This window comes from Eurosta solidaginis, chromosome 3 (genome assembly GCF_040869045.1).
Source record: "Eurosta solidaginis isolate ZX-2024a chromosome 3, ASM4086904v1, whole genome shotgun sequence".
Lineage (NCBI taxonomy): Eukaryota > Metazoa > Arthropoda > Insecta > Diptera > Tephritidae > Eurosta > Eurosta solidaginis.
The window spans coordinates 232,843,599-232,864,974 of NC_090321.1; the positions used below are offsets into that span (position 1 = coordinate 232,843,599).

At 36.4% G+C, this 21,376-nt stretch overlaps 1 protein-coding gene across 3 annotated transcripts in view; it reads right to left on the reverse strand.

The window, feature by feature from the left end:
• The window catches only part of Sik3 (Salt-inducible kinase 3), a 215,810-nt gene that overhangs the window by 81,093 nt on the left and 113,341 nt on the right, over positions 1-21,376 (reverse strand). The window contains exons 9-13 of one of the 3 annotated variants that reach the window (XM_067775572.1): positions 19,318-19,544; positions 18,499-18,813; positions 15,738-15,893; positions 14,393-15,657; positions 956-12,556 (exon numbers count right to left, since the gene is read on the reverse strand). In XM_067775572.1, the coding sequence (XP_067631673.1) occupies positions 11,732-12,556; positions 14,393-15,657; positions 15,738-15,893; positions 18,499-18,813; positions 19,318-19,544 (2,788 nt within the window). In that variant the 3' untranslated portion in view covers positions 956-11,731. Of the gene's footprint in view, positions 1-955; positions 12,557-14,392; positions 15,658-15,737; positions 15,894-18,498; positions 18,814-19,317; positions 19,545-21,376 lie in introns of those variants that run through there. The other 2 variants (XM_067775575.1, XM_067775574.1) reach the window with 2 other exon arrangements.

A 21,376-nucleotide genomic window follows, 5' to 3' on the forward strand; every position in this document is an offset into this window, starting at 1 on the left:
ATATATGTATGTATGTAGGATAAAATTTTGTGCGCTGCGCATATTTATAGTACAATTTAACAGTTCTATATTAATTATTAATAAAAAAAAACTATTGTATGTATTTTTAGTTTTTTTATGTTTACTATGAAGCTACATACATATATATTTGTCGATTATTTACTTTTTTACAAGACCCTTTTTCTTATACATACATATATCCAATACATAATTTTATATATAATCTTTATATTTTTAATTCAATTTTTTTTAAATTATTTATTTAGTATATAATAGACGTTTTTTGTTTATTTTGGTTGAAACGTCTTCTGAGCTCTCTATCTACATACACCCAAAGTTATTTCATAAAAGTCTGTTCAGTGCGGCATTTCTTTAAAAACATACACATACATATGTACATACATAATTATACTATTTAATAAAAAAACAACACTGCTCAACATTTAGACTAAAATTTTGTAGCTATTCAGAATTTATTATTTAACACATACTATGTATGTACATTAGAATGCCTCAGCGAAAAGAATTTTTTTTTTTCTAATGGAATTATAAACTACGTGCCGGACCCGTGTGCATCTTGCGCAACCAATATAAGTCTCTTATCAAATATCAACAGAAATCAGCTGTTCTATCAATCAATTAAAACTTATATCTTGCGCTGTCATCTAGCGTATGGTAGCAACTGCCGGTAATGCAGTGCAAATATTCACAATAGTACCATAGTACAAATAGATTTCTTTGTGTGCTCACAATCGTTTATTTTCAACAAATTATTTTAATAAAATATAGCTAAACAAAAGCACTACGACCAAAATTGCCCAAAGCTCGCTATTAGCCCGAATCTCCATCTTTACAACCGAAACTTTATTTATAGATTTGGATTCCAAATAAGAGCGAAAAAGGGACCCGTACATAAAAACAGCAATTAGAAATAATATATATGATTATGGAAACATAAACAGATTCACGTTACATGGGCTGGCTTGCAAATGTTTGTAAAAATTGTGTTTTTTGTAGTTGAAAGGAGTTTCTGAAAATATTTGTTTAAAAAAATCAGCTCACGAGATAAGATGTGTCAAGGTAAATGCACTAAATAAGAGATGCTTCGAAACTCGAAAACTTCGAATATGTAGTTTTAACAAATTTTCTTCTTCTGACTTTCGTATTTTGCAGAGCTTAATAGAGAACAGAGAGATAAAGGAAATGTTAAAATTAAGATCCTGGCCATGGTGAAATAACCAGGTGTCATTGGGCTACCTGAAAATATTTTACCAATTTTTTCCCCGAAAACGTGTCGTGTTTTGTATTTTTCAGCAGTAAAATAATCCACTTTTAGAAATTTTTTGTTTACATAAACTATTAGGGGAATATCGATGGATCTTCACTGGATTTCATTACAAAGATTCATCATTTGTGTATCTTTGGTGTTGGCTTCCGTAGGGAAGACCGTGCTTAACTATTGCGTCCATATTGTTGATGTTTCCATTATTTATGTACATATGTTTAATTTGTTCCCAAAAAAATTTAAAGAGGTCTTTGTTAAAAAAAAAGCTATTTGTATTCATCATATCCAACACACCAAAGTTATCGTATTAAACCTTATTACCTACCTACATAAGCTTCGCTAAAACAATGGTATTCTAAACATAGTTACAGAAAATTGTAACACACTGTTGTTGTTTCGCCCTAAAAATTAGACTACTGAGATAAGAGGAATGTTACCGTTATGGATTGTAATTTAGAATAAAGCGGTCGCTCACAAATTATAACCTTCAGTAATTAGAATGTCCAGAAATTAGAATCAATTTTTTCAATACATTACACGATCTGAAATAAGAATTGAAAATTCTGTTGTTTTTTTTGTTGCAAAATAGATATAAAAAGCGGAATCTCCAATTTATTCAAGTTACGCGGTTCTGTACAGTTTTTGTGGGAAGTCCGATACGCGTGCATGTGTTTCCCTGCAAACATACTAGTGGTATTTACTCGGTAATTATCAGATAATTTACCAGTAGTTCTTCAGCTAAACAGAATTGGAGTGGGGATAAGATTACCCTATATACTTGATGGGCATGTGAATTTATTTAAGTACCAAAACTGGAGTATATGAGTAGTTTTTTGAAAAATTTCGGGTATTATACCAAAACAATACCTGAACATTAAGAGGTAGGTTTTTGGTAGCCTACATGAAAATATCCCTGCATTTTCCGAGGTAGTTACTTGCAGCATACCTTAAAGTTTGGCTTCAAATTCTGGTAATTTAAAAGTATGTTTCAAATAATTAATCAGTAGCCTTTGGGCGAGTTTTCTTTAAAATATAAAATAAGGTAATAATATCTTACATTATATACCCGCTAAATTCCCATACACTACTGGTATTTTCCTTGCCAGTAACGTATTGGTGAGGCATTTTTTTTCCAAACTAAACGCCTCAATTGGCTTATGCTTACTTACTTAATTGGCGCTTAACCGTCTAAACGGTTATGGCCGTCCAACAAGGCGCGCCAGTCGCTCCTTCGCTCCGCCAACCGGCGCCATTTGGTCACACCAAGGGAGTTTAAATCGTTTTCCACCTGGTCCTTCCAACGGAGTGGGGGCCGCCCTCTACCTCTGCTTCCATAGGCGGGTTCCGATAGAAACACTTTCTTGGCCGGAGCATCATCTTTCATTCGCATAACATGGCCTAGCCAGCGCAGCCGCTGCGTTTTAATTCGCTGGACTATGTTGATGTCTGCGTATAGCTCGTACAGCTCATCATTAAATCTTCTTCGGTACTCGCCATCGCCAACGCGTAGAGGTCCATAAATCTTTCGAAGAACTTTTCTCTCGAACACTCCCAAAGCCGCTTCATCTGCTGTTGTCATGGTCCATGCTTCTGCCCCATATAGCAGGACGGGTACGATAAGTGACTTGTAGAGTATGATTTTCATTCGCCGAGAGAGGACTTTACTTTTCAATTGCCTACCTAGTCCAAAGTAGCATTTATTGGCAAGATTGATTCTTCGCTGGATTTCAGTGCTGATGTTGTTGCTAGTGTTGATGCTGGTTCCCAAATAAACGAAGTCTTTTACTATTTCGAAATTATGGCTGCCAACAGTAGCGTGGTTGCCAAGGCGCATATGCGCTGACTCTTTGCTCGATGACAGCAGGTACTTCGTTTTGTCCTCATTCACCATCAAACCCATCTTTACCGCTTCTTTTTCCAGCTTGGAGTAAGCAGAACTAACAGCGCGGGTGTTTAGGCCGATGATATCAATGTCATCAGCATATGCCAGTAATTGCATAATTAAAAAAAAATTACAATTGGCTTATGCTTATATTTATGTTTTTTAAGTTTACAAATGTAGGTTTAAATTGAATTAATATAAAAAGGTCTCTAGTAACTTGTGGCGACCGTGGATAGTTTTGATTATGGCTATACGTCAGTTTTACTAGTCCCCTAAAAGTTGAAAAAGATTCTGTAAGAAAGTGATCTGAATAGATCTTATGTTTACCTCTTTCGGACCGTTGGTTTACATTGATGTATATCGACCAAAATTGTTTATATGTTGACAAAATTTGAAAGATCATTTGATCCAATCCATACAGCCTAATTGTGCATGTATATTTTCAACAGTTACGGGAAAAATTAAGGGCCTCATCTCTATTACGAAACGAACATTCGTGTCTCCTCAGAGACGAATCTATAGCGTAATTACACTATGTTTAAATGGCAACATATCATTTGACAGTTGATTTCGCCTTCCTGTTTGTCATAAAGTAAGAAAGTTAATGGCCGAACGGAAAAGATAAGGAATACTATTGATAGGCGAAATCATTTGGAGGCGAATCGTTCGTCTAAGCTATCGTTCGCAATACAGAATGACGTCCTAAGGTTTTAATTGCAATAAGTATTAATAAGGGATAAATACCAGAATTTTACTTTAAGGTAGTAATTAAAGTTTGAATTGGGTATTTTACGTGGAAATTACTCAAAAATTACCGAATGCAAAGCACTTTTCTAAAATTGGTAATTATGACTGAGGGCTACCGGAGTTTTGCCAAATGCTTATTTACTTTCGGTTTATTGGTGTTAGTGTCAATGCAATTTTTGATTGTTTAGTAGTTTCGGTAGTCGATGTTTGCAGGGTTTGGCATTGCTTGTTTAAAAGTAAAAAAAAAATCGCTGAAATGCCAAATAAACGTAAGCAAAGTACTTTGTCCTTGGAAATCAAAGTGCAGATCTTGGAAAAGCTTGACAAATGTGTTCAAGAGAAGCGGTTAGCTCTAGAATTTGATGTGGCGCCATCTGCAATCAGCTTTATTAAATCGAATAAGTCATTGCACATCGCTGAACATTAATTATGAAGTTTTTGATTAAATTTTGGCTTTTTAATGTATTTCTATAGATCTTTTATGTATTTTTAATGAAAAAATATATTTATTGTAATTGGAGTTTTTGTTTTTTGGATCTTTTTTTTTTTATTTAGCGTATAAATATATTTTATAAAAAAACATGTGATATGTATTGTACTGGATTGTTACCTTATGTTTTCTCGTTTGTATGCATAAAACTGAATAAAAGACACAATTTCATTGCAGTTTTTTTTAATGCAAATTGACTTAATTTTTGAGGTTTTATACAAATAAAAAACGCTCAGGAATTTGAATTTTTCAGCAAATAGAATCACCCTAAAAACAAAGTGGTTCTAATTTGTGAGCGTCTACTGTACATGAATATGTGACTGTAAAGCTTTTCATTGAACCCGAAACGCATTTAAGTGCTGCGAAAGGCAGTAAAGTTCAACTAAATAACGGATAACACCTCTTCTTACGTCCGATGAAAGTTTCAACTGCAGTGGAAGTTGAGGTTAGTTTACTTCGGGCGCATCAATTGATCAAGTGGCCAAATTATTATTTTATTTGATGCTAAAAGTAGTGTAAACTCGCACTGGTACTGTGTATCCCCTTTTGCATTGGCGGTAGGTGGCACTGATGTGCTTACAAAAACAATTTATGTAATGGCTGTCGTAGAAAGGTATTTATTTTTCTAGACCTATTTTTTCAAAGCGGGTAAAAATTTTACCCTCTTCTGGCCGTAGAAATACATCCCTACCGTTTCAGATAGCGTACATCTTTTATCTTTTTAAAACGCTTATATTAGCTTCACTTGTATGTATGCTTGTTTATAACTCTCCAAGCTGGGCGCGCAAATGAGAGTTGGACCCATCCAGCGGCAATTATTGAAGACTTGCGGCAGTGGTTAAATAACTCGCTACAAAACGGCTTGTGCTTAATAGCGGAAACACGAACGTCTGCGCTACGGTGCTATCAACATCAAATATCTAAGTGAACTGTAGATACTAAAAAGGCACCATATTTGTATGTTTTTTTAGTTTTTTTTTAAACTATATTTTATTTATTTCACCTGGTGATTCCAACGGACCTTGGCAAAGTTGACATAGTCAGGTTATGACCATTGACCATCGATTTCTATAAGGTTGTTTGAATCAGCAGTTTTATATGGATATAGCAAGTTTGCCAAACCATTTATTTGGCTGTTACCGAATACCGGGCCCCCGAACCATCTTTCGATCCCGAAATCCTGGGATTATACATAAAAAAAAAACCAGTTTTGTTAATCTTCTCATATTTGGTTACGTTAGATAATTAATTTTGAACCAAAATTCAAAGGTAACATTCTCTGGCTGTTCCCGAAAAGTGCTGGATCCCGGGATACCAGGTTCCCCAAAACCCCTCTGCATAATCTGAACCGCCGGCTAGTAGATTGATTACTGTCCCGATTAAAAAGTCGATTTTCGTATCCAGATTCGAGAGAGACACTACAGAAGAGGACCTGAAGTCATACATCGTAAGTAACATTTTGAAACAATTTTGAATAATTCGTTTTGGCCACCCGAAGCCTTTGTGCGTGAATTCGAGCATAGACGCACCGTTAATATTCGTAATCTTGCTACCGTTCCTAATAATAATGCTGCAAAAAACTAAATATTAAATCTGTCCTTAATATATTTTATCAAAATGTAAGAGGCCTAAGCACTGAACTGTACTTGAAATCATTTAACTGTAATTACAATATAATCGCCTCATATTTTTAATTCGGAGATTCTTTGCAATGATTACCAAATACATAGAAATGACCGCTTGAACAGAGTTGGAGGTGGAGTTTTGCTCGCAGTACGTTCTTCTATACTAATAGTATAAATTCAATACTCTTTCAGATGTCATTAATGTTCCCTCTGGCGTTCCACAGTGCAGTCATCTCGGTCCAACTCTGTTCTAGCTATTTATTAATGATATCTGTACCACAATAAAATATTCCAAAATTTTAATGTATGCTGATTATGTAAAACTTTTTAGGTCCTATGCGTCTATTGAAGAGCGTCCCTTGCTTCAAGCGGATTTAAACTGCTTAGTTGCTTGGTGCAACGCGAACTCAATGCCGCTGAACATCAATAAATGTAAATTCATGAACCTCTCTCGGAGATCTGTGCTAGCAGCCTCTTACGTAATTGATAGTTTTTGTCTTGTATCAGTAAATTATTTTGTTGACCTGGGAGTCACGATGTATGCTAAACTTAGTTTCAACCTCTTCATATTATGACTACTGCTAATAATCCCAGAGGCGTTCTGTCATTCGTGGAGAGATGGTCTAAAGAATTTAGTGACCCTTATGTAACCAAAGCCCTTTTTACCACATTAGTTAGACCGATACTAGAATACGAATCAATAGTCTAGAATCCGCGATATCAAGTTCATGCAGATAGGCTTGAGTCAATACAGAAGCAATTTTTACTTTTTTTGAAGGAATTTTCATTGGGACTCTGCGTATAATCTTCCACCTTATAATAGTGGGTTAAAGCTTATCAAATTTCCAGCTCTCGCTAGTCGTACAGAAATGCTAGGCGTATTATTTATGGCTAAACTACTGAATGGACTAATTTCTAGCCCCTTTCTGTTGAACGAAGTAAACTTCAATGTCCCATCACGAGCGTCAAGACTTACAAACCTCTTCTATTGAGGCAGTGCATAACTAATTTCGAATTAAATGAACCTTTTCTGTGTTTGTGTCATGATTTTAACTCTCATTCGAATTCATTTGATGTAACGGACTCACTTTTTACTATAAGGAAAACTGTCCTATCCTAACTCGTAACAAAATAAAAAATAAAAAAAATAAAAAAAAAAAAATAAAATATTTATATGCTAAAAGCGTTAACTTATTTAACGATTTACTATATGTATAATTTCCTACTGTTATGTATAATACTCAGCTGATGATTTTTATTCTGTAGCTGAGCAGGTTTAGATCTCGACGCTTAACAAACTTCCGCCTATCAGCAACTCGGCAAAAACAAAATTTGTGCGTCATGCGGATGCGCCGCTCGTGTCGGTTGGGCGGGCTTTGGAGGGTATTAATCCGATGGGCTTATTATTATTATTGTCATATCTAAATCTCGAAATCGCGGGGTGGCAAAAGACCTTCGGGATTCGATACCTTAGGCGGAGCTATAAAAGACGATAGCACGGCAGTATACATACAAACATAAACAAAAAATTTATATACTTTGTCTTTGTAACTCGATGGTATAATATTAAAGTGTCAAATCATATTATAAAACTACTAATCAGCTGATTTCCGTCAGCTACTATTTTTAACATAAGAAATATATACAAAATTTTTTTAAGCGTTTTCTTATGATACCGCGCCTATATTGAGTTCGTAAATCCTTCTACTAACTCTACAAGAACTACTTCATTCTTAGCTCTAAGCTCTTTGAATCTTTCTCGCTTTTTGCAAAAAAGTCGCAAAGTTTTCAAACACTTTGTTTTACTTTTTCCACAATAATATTCATCGGGGCGTTGAAAAAATGAAGATCATTTAATCATATTGACAAATTTAGATGCAAAACTCCAACATCTACTATCATCCGAAGTGATTCTTTGTACTGAGTATTTTCAAAATCTAATTTTCTTTATAAATAATCCAAATTGTGGAGTCATTTAAATCAAATTAGTCCAGCGCACACATACTTTAAATCTTTTTCGAAATATTTAAGTGGGGTTCTGAAAATATAATAAATTTTGTAGTTTCGAAATGAAAAGAATTTTTTTTAATATCGATGATGAGGCATTCACTGTACACACATTAGGGTGGGTCAAATTTTTAAGCGGCATCATTCCTAGCAGATTCCAATTCCACATTAAATTCTATGTGTGGAGCATAAATCTAAATGTCAAAGCTTTGCAACAGTGAGTTATTATTGTGTTTGCAAAATTACAGGCTTAACCCAGTTAAAACAGCCTACACCATCTTCAGTTAGTGACTTATTTTTAAGTTATCGTTGCTTTCATGCTGTTTTGCTGGTTTTCGTATATTCACAATAGATTTTTGGGGTTTGTTGTACACAATTATCGATTTAACTACGGGTTTGATACAAAGCGTAGGTTAGGTTGAACCGGCCGGTATGTGAGAACCTCACATAGACTGAATGAGTCCATAGTGTTACCATAAGTTTACTTAACGCCCAAACTTAAAAACCCTATCAAATACGGACCAATTCTAAATATTCTCGGGGATTTTTTTATTCCCGCGGAAAAATTCCTCCAATTCTTTTCTCCTAGGGAGAAGAAAAATTGGGGAATAGGAATTTCGAATTTTCGAAGTCAGCTGTTTTGTCAATTGAAATTTCGTTGCGCATTTCTTATTTTGTTTAAAAAATTGAAAAGTTTAATTATTGTTGTGATTTGTTTGAAATTAAGAAATAAGGTATAAACAATGCACATTATTGCATTTCATGTGGTATTCAGTGAAATGAGTAATGAATTGGTGCCACAGCAACATCAACAGAGGAGCATAAGATGAAGACGGCGGGTTAACACAAATCCGCCGGAGTTACCTGCTTTCATTCTGCAAAGCAATTTTCTGGCGGCCACGTCGAGTTGAGTTCGCCTTTCGCCATATGCCAAAATCTAATTAAGCCTTCTTAAAAAATCCTTGCGCAATTTCTGGATGGCTGCATCAAATATACAAAGAGCTCTTCCGTTGCTTATGATATACTTTTCGACTTAAATTAAAGAATATTATGGTTGCTGTTGTTGTTGTATTAACAGTGAGAATATTGTGGTAGAATGTAAATACATATTTTAGCGCAAATTTGTACAAATAAGTGTTCTTTCTTAAAAGAACGAATTTCCTTTAACTATTTTGATGCATTCCCTTTAATTTAACTAGTGAAAAAACTCCTATGAAATGGCAAAGAAATCTCCCTCTCCCTCACATTCATAATACCTACTTTTCTCCCATAACCGGTTTCCTCTTTTTCGAACATTGTTCAGAATAGGAGGAAAGGGAGAAGTGAAAAAACTCTCAAGGAATTTTTATTTAGAATACGAGGAATGGGAGAAGGGAAAAAACTCGCACGGAATTTTCGTTTAGAATTGGGCTGAGAGTGTTGGCGAACACGAAAATGTCAAATAAAGCTATCTAAAGAATTGCTACCCTAATTAATTTCGTTGGATATTTGTACACACGCAAAGAAGGTCATCGATTGCTTGTAATTTTAAGACAGACTCGCTAATATATGTACATTAGGGCGGGTCAAATTTATTGTTGAAAAGGCACATACAGTTTCTGAATCTATGGATGTAAAATTCTCTAACAAAATTAGGCAGGCTCGAAATTCATTTCAGACCTATGGTCCCATGGACAATATTACTCAGTATGACCCATATATTCAGAAATTGGATGTGCACCTGAAGTTTTTTTTCCATTTTTCTCCATACAATTTGACCCGTCCTAATGTACATCCTGCTGTAGAATCCGCAACTAGTAGGAAGAAAACTGCACAAAATCATAATATATAAATTGACTCACCCTAATTTATTTATACTTATTGAAAAATATTTAAAATTGTAAAAACTATTATTTAACGTTTTGTTTTTTATTATTTTACACTGCAAGCTTAATTTTCTTAGCTTTAGTCCTTTTATTACTTCTACTATGCTAGCAATGCACAATACACATTAGTGTGCCTTTTATTTTCCAAGTTTTTTTTTTTTTTGCAAACGGCCACTCAATGCTGAACATATGCCTTCAAAATAAGTAAGTCTTTTCCGCTCATTTTGTTTGGGTAGGAGGCCGAGCTTCTCTTCCAATTTGCGTCGTGCTCCTTTTCATTTTTCCTACAAATTGGCGGAACGGGAACTATTGTTTTAAGCCGACTCCGAACGGCATATGACTTTTCACTGGGAAGCTTTTCATGGCAGAAATACACAATACAGAGCGCTTGCCAAGCATTGCCGAGGGACGACCCCGCTTAGAAAAAATTTCTTCTAATTGAAAAAACTTGCTTCTAAAATTTTGATGTTGCTTAGCCCGGGGCGTGAACCCAGGATCTTCGGTGTGGTAGGCGGAGCACGCTATAATCACACCACGGCGGCCGCCAAAGTGCAACAATTAAAAACCAGTGTGTTGAAATGCTTGCTTTATAAGTTATTCTTATAGACACCCACCAGAAGGCCTGGCTCTCTTTGAAGTTTCAACTTGGCGTTTGTTGGCGTAGAAAAATGCCGACTGCTTCTAATTGGACTCGGTTAAGATAGTCTCGGCAGCTAAAAAAATTAAGAAAATGTGAGACACAGAGCAAGCAATATGTACATTAGACTGGGTCGATTTATTAACCAAAACTCTTATCGACAATGTTTTTAGCGGACTTTTTTGGGTCGGACAGGGTATACATGAAATTGTACAATGAAATGAAAATTTTTTAGTAGGTCATAAAAAAAACCTTAAAAATCAAAGTTGAAAAAATGTCAAAAAAATGAAATTTCGCAGGCTCGAAAATTATTTTTTTTGGGTATGCGTGTTGGAACTTTTTTTTCCTGAGCCCAAATCCTATCGAAAAATCAATGGCGCGATATCGGTTAACTTTCGTCCGTACAAATCGACCCACCCTAATGTACATATCTAGGGGCGGCAACAGGCAACCAAGCTATTGAAACCTTAGTCAGCCTTAACACCTTAATGCTTGGTTCTAACTAGGTCAAATTTGAGCACAAACTTGGCCATATCAATGAAAAAGGCTAGTCATACAACCGTCTTGACACTACAAATTGCCAATTAAATTGACCAATGAGTCAAAACGACAATTGCTCAACCTTGTGGCAAATTTGACATTAAAATTTCATTTGTTAACTTGTTGGAAATGTATTGGCGTCCCATTAATAAATAAAATAAATATTAACGTGGATTTTGACCAAGCATTGCTCTATCGACTTCAAGTCAGAAATATGACTTAATGAAAACGCCATTTACCTCCACTGACCAGCGAGTCAGTTTCAGGCAGTTTTTTATGTCATTAATTTTGATCTAATGAAAAGCAAGCATAAGACATGTGTTAGAGAACTTTCAATGTACGGCATAACATGATTTCCTTACAATACAACTATAAGCGCTTTCTTATTGAGTTTAAAAGTTTTTGAGGCAAACATTTCAAATTAAGCGACTGACTGCAAAAAAGTTCAATTTGGGAAATAAAGAACACCCTATTGTAAGAACATACATATATTGTTGATCGTTTGAAATTTGTATTTTCCTTTTGTCTTTTTTTCATGTCACATTTACACAATCACGGCTAATACGGTGTACATGCGCCCTCTTATACACTGCACTAAGGCCTGTACAGCTTTGATTTATCATCCTCAAGCCCTACCCATCAATTACATCCACTTAGCCAGCTACCTGTTGCATAGTCAATTTATTAATCAGCTGCTGACATAATTTTCCATATTCGAATTGATCACCGGAAATGCGACGTAATTTGATACCTTTACCCGCCATTTGATTATCACGACTGCGTCCTTCAAATACCTGCAATTCAATTTGTAAACCACCCGAGTATTCTAAACTGAGATTTGTGCCACCACTACTGATGCCACCATAATAACATGACATACTACTACTCGTATCCATAGATGTAGTAGAGGATTCGCTAGCATTACTTAGTCGCGCCTCACCAGCCCCAGTACCATCAACCATACTATATGCTCCAGCTGCGCCAGCGCTGCTTTTATATACTTCATCAGGTATACCTTTATGAAGGATAGCACCTTTTGGTGGCATTGTTTGATCAATAGTTTGTTTGACCAATTCTAGTATACGTGTTGGATCGAGATTGGAACATTCATGCGGCAGTGGAACCTCGTAGTACATTTCTTCGGACATGCGTCTTGAATCGCAAATGGAATCGGGTGATAAATGACCCTCGGTATGATCACCTATTTCGGAATGTGACTCGGATTTGAAGCCAGAGCTTGCCGAGGGTTGTTCTTGGCACGGTGAGAGATTGGTGGAATCATTGCTAAGTGAATCATCAGAAAAGCCAAGTGATTTATCACTACCTCGTCGATTTGAATCGCTAGTATTGTGAGTTATAGTGGCATCACTTTCCAAACGGGTTACATTACTATCGGCGCCACATTCTAAACTTGTTTTACGTCCAATGCCTCGTGTGATTGATGGCATATCGCTGGAAGGTTCTGTGATTATGAGTCCCTGTATGAAAGGAAATGAGGAGTTTCAATTTTATTTATTATAATCTATATTAATTATATAAATATATAACTAGGCTAGCCAGACGTGGACTGGATGGATCTAGAAAATAAATTTACCCTAAAATGTGTACATACATAAATCCAACTCAACTGGGCCTTTGTGGATTCCCCTAGCCATTTTCGCGTCTATTAATAACACTTTTCTGGAACAATTTTCGAGTGTTTTGAAAATTTCTATTTTCCGCATGCTTCTCGAATTCGGTATGAGACCATAGACCATTTCTTTTAATGTGCTACTTTGGCACAATTTTCGCAAAACATTTTTTTTACAATTCCAAAGTCGATATGGTAAATTTCAAAAATGATAAATGGCTTATAGAAATTAAATATCTGATATAAGATCAAACATTTTCAAACTCAAAAAATGCTATGATAAACGTCGTAAAATTTCGAAAGCGCTCAATATCATATTTATTGAGGAAATACTTCATTCAACTCAAAATCGTCTCACATTGCAAAACAAACATTTTTCGAAGTCAATATTGCGTAAAATGTTTCCGAAGCTCGAAATCGCAGTTTACGTAAATGATTAATGGTGAAGTTCGGAAAACGTAGATACAAAAACTGAATGTTTGATTCAAAATAGATTTGTGTAAAGTTTTTTCGAAATAGCAACACTCGAAGAGCTTAATAGTAAATTTCGAAAAAAGTTAATATGAAAACTGAGTTAATGATTTTAAATTTTAAATAAAAATAATTGGAGATCCCATTTCGAAAATTTTCAAAAACATAATAAATGCCATGGGAGAAAATTTTGGGCTTTTTTTGTAAGTCGAAGAGCGAATTTGTAAACTTAATATAAATAAAAAAATGTTTTATATATAAAAACTTTAGAAGTTCGTTTTCGAAAACTCAAATAATGACATTGAGAGAAAATGTTTCCTTTCAAGGACCTTCCTCAACGCAAAACAAATTTTTTTCCAAACGAATTTTTGTGCATATTTTTTGGAAATTGGAGACTGCAAGTTTCGAATAAGCTTTATGGTGTATTTCGTAAGAACTTAAGAATTATATAATTTTATGGAAATATTAAGCTAAACATTTTTTTTTTGAAGAAAAATAACATGTGTTCGATTTCAAAAATGTTCAAAAACTCAAAAATGCTTTAATTCGAAAAAATATTTACATAAAAAGGAAATAGTGATGCCTGTGTAGAGTATCTCCCTATCTCGGCAGTCATTTCGTAGACGCTTTATCTGAAAATATTTTTCAAATTTCAGATAACGGCCCTATCCTAAAACTCGGTTAAGGAACTCCCTATCTCAGAACTTTTTTCGTAAACGTTCGGATTAGGCATTTTTAAAACAAATTCTGAAATAGGGCGTTTTTGAACCGAACTGTGAGATATTGTGTTTCTAAATCAAATTAGGAAATAGTGTGTGTTTTCAAAAATATTCTCAGGGCATTTTTGAACTGGCTGCCGAGATAGAGTGATATTCCATTAAGCAATCGAGACGTATTTCAGTTACGAAGATTCCACTCAAATCTTTAAACATTTTTGAAAAGATATAAAAATAGAAGAGTAACTCAAAGACCAAAAGAGGTGACCCAGTGTGTGAGAAAGAGGGCGTGCCACCCAGAAAAAAATGAGGTTATTACTGCCGTTTGATTGAATTTTTGTCTAACTTGTTTCTGAAAAATATTTGTACTTATTTAAGTTTGCTTGTAATGAATTTCAAGTTTCGTGAGCTTTTGAAATTGTTTCGAGTTTTTATGAGATGAACCATTGCAATTTTTATTACATCTTTGCTATAAATAAAAAAAAAACTTATCTCACCTGCAATGACATTAGAGATGGATGCGGGTCCAGCGAATCAGCATCACTATCGCGACTATTTTCCGAACTCAGAGCTACAAGCGTGATTTCGCTACCTTGTACATCTGTTAGACATATTTGCGGATGAGATGGTTGACATGGCGATGACATATCATCATTTATAATACCACCTGTGCAGCTGGCATGCGGTGTACCTGTTGTAATGGTATGATACATCTGCCCATTTGCATTCTCTTCCTGAATGATACAGAGATTGGGCGACGCTGGCGGTGTCGGAACAACACGTACTGGTTGCGCTGGTGATAAATTCAGCGGCTTGAGATCGAAGCAGGACAGCTGCGGCATCATCCAATTAACATGTTGAGCATACGCATTTGTTGGTGTCGTCTCCGCAGCAGAGTTATCTGATGAGCACACATCCATGGAAAGATCTAGCGGTTGATTGGCAGCCGCAGCAGCTGCGACGGAAGAGGCAATTTCACTGGCAGCCGATGTGCCACGTGTAATAGAGCCACCACCACCAGTTGATAACACTGAGATACCTCTGGTAATTTGATGCAGTGGCGATGAGCCACCACCACCAAGGCTACCACTGCCACCACCGATGCTTGCATTTATTGGCATATATGGATTTGGCGAAGATGAACCGCTAAAACTGCTATAGATGGGTGACTGACAACCACTACTGCTATTTGAATTACTAAATTGACCGCTTGCGGATGTCATCGCGCTACCTTGATTCAGTGTAATGTGACTGAATTGGCCGACTAAACCATTGCTGGGATGATGCATTTGTGGATAAAAGTTAAGTCCCAAGTGCTGTAGCGGTTGTTGGTACGGACCTTTACCTAACATTTGTTTAGAATGAGCTCCCATGCTGTAACCGCTCGTAGGAGGTTGTTGCGCCGGTAGCGGTCCGTTGGTTGCACCCATAACACCTGAGTTAGAGCTATTTGGCAAAGAAAGTGGTGATATGCTCAAGCTATACATGGTTTGATGTTGCATGGGCGACGATGGCATATCCAGGTGACCACCACTTACTGCCGTGCTGCCGGAATGTGCTGTCAAGCCAAGATGTGAGGCTAAATCCAATGGTACCACACCGGTGGATATTATTTTGTTAGCTATATCTGGACTCAATCGATGCTCTTTGACCAGCCGATCGAGTGTTGGCATTAAAGTTCGCACTGCCTCAGGTGGCACTTCAATATCTTGACCACGACGGAATATCATATGTGGAGCAGATTTACCATGTATGGGTGAACCTGAATAAGAACGAAATCATTGCTTATATACCGAGTGTGTGTGGAAGCTACTTGAGATTTGTATAGATTTCAATGCTCACCTGGTAAACTGATGGAGTTTTCTGAAAGCGGTGAAGAAGGTGCAACCAAAAAATTTCGTTGCGCCGACACTTTTTGTAGATATTGACATTCTTGTAAGGGTCCCTGAAAATGTGCCTTGGATCCTTCGGATGCACGACGAACTGGACTGAAGCGACCTTAAAGTAGCGAAAATATGTATATGGTTTCATCAAAATAAATGGCATGACTGTAAAAATTCGTATGGACTAAAAATTTCAAAATATTTTTTCTCACAGCTTTGTTGCGCGTTTACTAAAGAATATTTTAGAAAAAAATTTTAAGATCGATTTTTGAGGCATGATGCATTAAAAATTATAAGTTGGCTAAAAAGCATAGCGGTAGTTCTTTGGCGGACGTTCCTTGCCAATCGCTTATTCAGTGCGATCCTTCAAGGATTTCCAGAATAGGGTGAGGAAAATGGAGAAAGATGCGATGTTGGAGAATAAACAGAAAGGAAGTGGAAAACGAGAAAAGAGTTAAAAGAACTTCTGGAAATATTTTAAAATTATGCAGGTTAAGACCAAATCGGGCAAGACCATATCTACCGGGTCTGCTACCGTTCCTTATGAAATTTTCAGGGAACCAGACTATGAAAAGTCCAAATTAGCCGCTATTATGTATTTGTACCCTAATATTTGATATAGTGATTTTATTTAGAAAGTAGTATGAGTAGGTTGAGAATAGACGCGGATAGGAAGGAGGGTGGGAGAGGGAGGGAAGGGGAAAAGAAGAGGAAAAGATGAGAGGAATTGAAATAAAAATATGGATAGGACTATAAATGAGAATAAGAACTAATGTACGAAAAGAAATAGGAATAAGAAAGCAAGAAAAAAAAATGAGAAAAAAGAGGGAGATGACATGCAAAATGAAAGTGAAGATTAGAAATGGAGAATAAGAGGCCCACCCCGAAACAGGAAGAAATGGCTAGAGCAATTCGAAGAGGGGTGAGAGAATGGAGTAAAGGAATAAGAAGAGAGAGGCAAAGAAGAAGACGAGGAGGAATAAGCTGAGGAGACTATTAGGAATAGAATACGGAAGAAAAATGAAAAGAGCACAAGAAGAGGAAAAATAAGTCTAAGAAAAAGAAGTCAAAGAAGATAAATAAGATATGATGATAAAGAGAATGGGAAGATGAAATTGAAGGGGACGAGTAGAAAGTGAGAAGAAGTGGATGAAAGATAGAACAAGGAGTCGGAATAGAAAGATGGGCGGAGTAGAATTGAAAAGTTAGACGAATAGAATAGTGAATAAGAGAAAGGAGAGAAAGAGGAAGAGAAATGGAATAAAAGGAATTAGAATAAGCACTAGAATAGGAATAAAAAAGCGGAAGAAAAAAGAAGAAAAGAAAGAAAGGAGAGCAGAGGGATTTAAAATGAAAAAGTAGCAAAGGGAAGAAGAACAAGGCGGTGGGGGCAGGAAAAGTGTGGACAAGAAAAAGGCAGGAATTGAAAGAGCGGGAGGGTGAGAATAGTGAATAAGGATAAGGAGTGAGAGAGATAACATAAATGAAAGTGGAAGAAAAATTGTAATAGGACTAGAACGTCAAATATACAAGGAGATGTCTCAAACAGAGAAGATTTGGATGAAAGGCCGAGGAAAATAAAGACGGAAAGTAAAGAGGGGGAATAGAAAATTGGGGAGACGAGGAAATATATCAGGGAGCTGGATTAGCACAGTAAGAAAAGAGCGAAAATTGGGATTGGGGAGGGTAATTTTTTTTTCTGAAATATGGGACATTCCATTTTAGGGCAGGACAACATTTCTGTCTACTATATCTTAGTTAATGCGTTTTAAAAAACCTGAGTCAAGACATTTTTCAAACAAACTTTGAGAAAGGGTGTCATTTTTTTAAAATTTGCCCTGATAAGGGGAAGGTTTCCAAACGGAGAGCCAAGTTAAAATGATATTCTACTCACCATTGGATATGTAAAATTTTGGAACTAATACATACGCAATTACTTAATTTAACAATAGGTTCTAGATTTGGAAATTAATCGACCGGCCCACTTATCGGATGACTTTTTTTCTGAACGCGTATTTAGAACCATGTGAGCTTCTGGTCCTTTTTATTCGCATAAATTGCGGTAGGAGGATTCGCCATGTCTTGTTAGATGCACGGACTGTTTATATTCAATCCAATACTACCAGAGCACAGTATTGTGGAGCTATAGCAGGCATAAGTAGGTTAGGTTAGGTTGAAGTGGCGGCCAGAGGACACATAGAGGCTAATGGCAGCAAGGCCCGTTGTGATACCACAAAAACACATACTTTCCTCTTCGAACCATTTTGAGAACCTGATAAAGACTACTAAGTCATGGACATCCAATTCGATCTCTCTTGAACGCATAACTGATGCAGTCGCTGCTCAGAAACAAGTAAGATCTAAGGGTAGGATGTCAAGAATAATCTGAAGAGCTTTGCTTTTTTAGTAACACGCGTCAAAATATTGGCATAAAAATAGCAAAATACCACGAAAAATCAAGAGTGCAATTGAACGTATTGAGAGGATTGAGAGGAATTCTGTTGAGGCATGGTTGCATTTTCAGTTTATATAATTCGTTGCACAACACATATTGCACGAATTGCATGTAATTAATAATAGTAATAATAATAATCTTAACAATAATAAAAATGTAAAAATCACAAATAAGTAAAGCAAACAAATTTGAAATACAACTTTTAACAATAAATAAATATATATGTACATACGTAAATAAATTATAAACAACTTAAAAAACTTACCAACTTCTTGTACGGTTGGTAGCTTATTGGTGGATTTAAAATGCACACGCCTACTACTTCCTGGCGTACATGACGGGCCTTGTACCGTCATGGATGCATTGCCCAACGTTTGTGTGGGTGAACTATTTGAGTTTGTTGGTGCGTGATAGGGAATAAAAGAGCCTGTGGGAGGGGATTGACTGAGTGTAGGATTGTGTGTTGCGTTGTACTGTTGAAGCTGTTGCTGCTGCTGCTGTTGGTGCATTTTCAAAGCGGGTGGCAAATAATTTCGATTCATACGCGCTTCTACCTCACGCACAAGCTCAGGACTTATAACTGTAACGCACAAATAGCGCAGCACATCAAATGTGATGGCGGAAAGGATGATTAGGTTTGTGGAAGGAGGGTAGGGGTATGGTAAAGCAGCAGGCAGGATATAGCAGCAGAACAGTAGGCACGTTACGTTGTTGTTTTTTTGTTTTTTAGTTTATTACACAATTTATATTACATCCAAGCAAAAACCAAATATGTAGTATATAAAACGAAAAGAGAATGAAAAAGAAAATATTACTAAAATTAAATAACACAAAAATATTATTAAATAAATAGTAATAAACTGAACTTATTGTTAAAACAAAAATTAGTAATTAATAAAATATAATGAAATGCAAAATTTTTATGTTAATACATGAAGAAAGCCCACCTGCGCATACGCAACAGACATTAAATATACATACATTTAGTGTTATTAAAACAGTAAACAGCAGTAACTTACATAAACATTTCTGTTACGTAAACTAAGAATGACCAAAAAAATTTGAGCGGATTAAAAGATCTCACCTGGCGGTCGTTCTGTAACTGTTAGCAGACCGGAACGTCGGGTGCGCATGCCCCCGCCACCTGTTGCGCCGGCAACACCTGGCTGTTGCGATAATATAGTTGGCATTTGGGTCACAGTTGGCGGTTCATAGATACCGCATACAGGACATGTCTCGCCGGGATGATGCTGTATGGACAGATCCTCCGTGCAGCTGACCGTGTGTCTTTTGCCACGAATTTGTATGTATCTGAAAGTGAGTTGATAAAAGTTAGTTTGTTGCATAGCAAAATATTTTCATCTACTTTTTGTGAACAAAAACACCTTTTTGGCCACAACATTTGCATATGTGTGGCGGGAAAGAAGGCAGTGGCGTAATAACGGGGCGGCGAGGGGAGAGGGAGGGAGGGGGAGGGGTGTTGGGGACAAAATCACTTCCGAAATATTAGTAGTTTCGTAAAAAAATTATTTAATATACATTTCAATTTGAACGGAATCGACGAATCTTTCGCTCCATCGTCGAAATAATAATTTTCATCGGCAGGCAAGAAATAGCTTCAAGAGGACATCGTGAATCTGGTCCTATATCCCTCGAGACTCCTCCCCATAATGATGGTAACTTCAGATCTTTATTAAGATTTCGGATGAATGCTGGTGACCAAACATTGAAGCAACATTTACTTCAAACTGCAACATTGAAAAATTTCGTCACACCTTACACGAGTCCACAGATTCAGAGTGGACTCATCGAAATTTGCGGGCATATAATTCTTGAAAAGATTGTTGCAAAAATCAACGCAAGCGAATGCTGCACTATACTCCCAGATGGGACAACCGACATTAGTGGCGTGGAACAATACTCACCATGTTTCCGTTATACTGCAAAAACTGCAGATGGTATAATTTTGAGAGAAGATTTTCTACAGTTCATCCCGATCGGAGATTGCACTCATAGAGGACTTGCTTCGTCATTGATAAACATTTCAAAGAAACCGAAGATCAACGTGGAGTTTTTGGTTTCTCAAGGATATGACGGTGCAGCTGCAATGAGTGGAAAATGGAATGGTTGTGCTGCTGCAGTGATTGAGAAGTATCCGTCTGCACTTTATGTACATTGCGCAAGCCATTCCTTGAATTTGGCGGTTGGTGAATCATGCTCCATTTCTCTCCTAAGAAACGGTCTTGGGTCCATAAAGCAGATAATTTCTTTCTTCAGACCTTCAGCAAAACGCGAAGCTATTCTCAAGGATGCCGTCGAAAGATGCTGTGATCTTCTTCAAAGAAATGTTTGCTCCCATTTATTTCAGTTTAGAAAAAATTCATTGCTGTGGAAACGCTAAAAGTTCTAGAAATGCTTTCAGTTATCTACACATTTTGAAGACTGGAGGATTCATTGTGGCGATGGTTGTTATTACCGATACTTTTTCTTTGGCTCAACCATTAACCTCTTACCTTCAAGGAAAAAGTGTTGATAATTCTGCAGCAGTTTCAGCGGCTGATGATCTGGCTGTTTTGTTGAAAGAAATGAGGGAAAAGACTAAGTCAAAGGTCAACAAGAAATGTTTCTTGATGATAAAGAATTAGCTGAATCTATCGGAGAGAAGATTGCAGTTCCTAAGATTGTGAGTCGTCAAAAAAATTGAGAAAACTACGAAAACAGCTCAGCAGAAGAATATTTTCGCGAATTAATATTTATCCCTTTCATCGATCACTTCATATCTTCAGTGTCTAATAGATTCATCAATCATAAAAACACATTGTCCATTATTGAAAATGTCATTTCCGATAAATTGGTCAGAAAAGTAGGTGAAAACGTTTCTGAAACTGTCGAAATAATAATGGATCAGTGGGCAGTACTTACTGGAACAGCGGTATCTATGCTGAAAAATGAAGTCCTACTATGGAGACAACGTTGGGTTGGAGCAGAAGGTCGCCCAAAGACATTCATCGACGCATTAAATCTTTGTAATGAAGAATTTTTTCCACACGTTTTCAAGTTTTTGAAGATTGGAGCCACGTTAGCTGTAACCATTGCCAGCAGTGAATGAAGTCTTTAACATTGAGGAGTTTGAAAAATTGGAT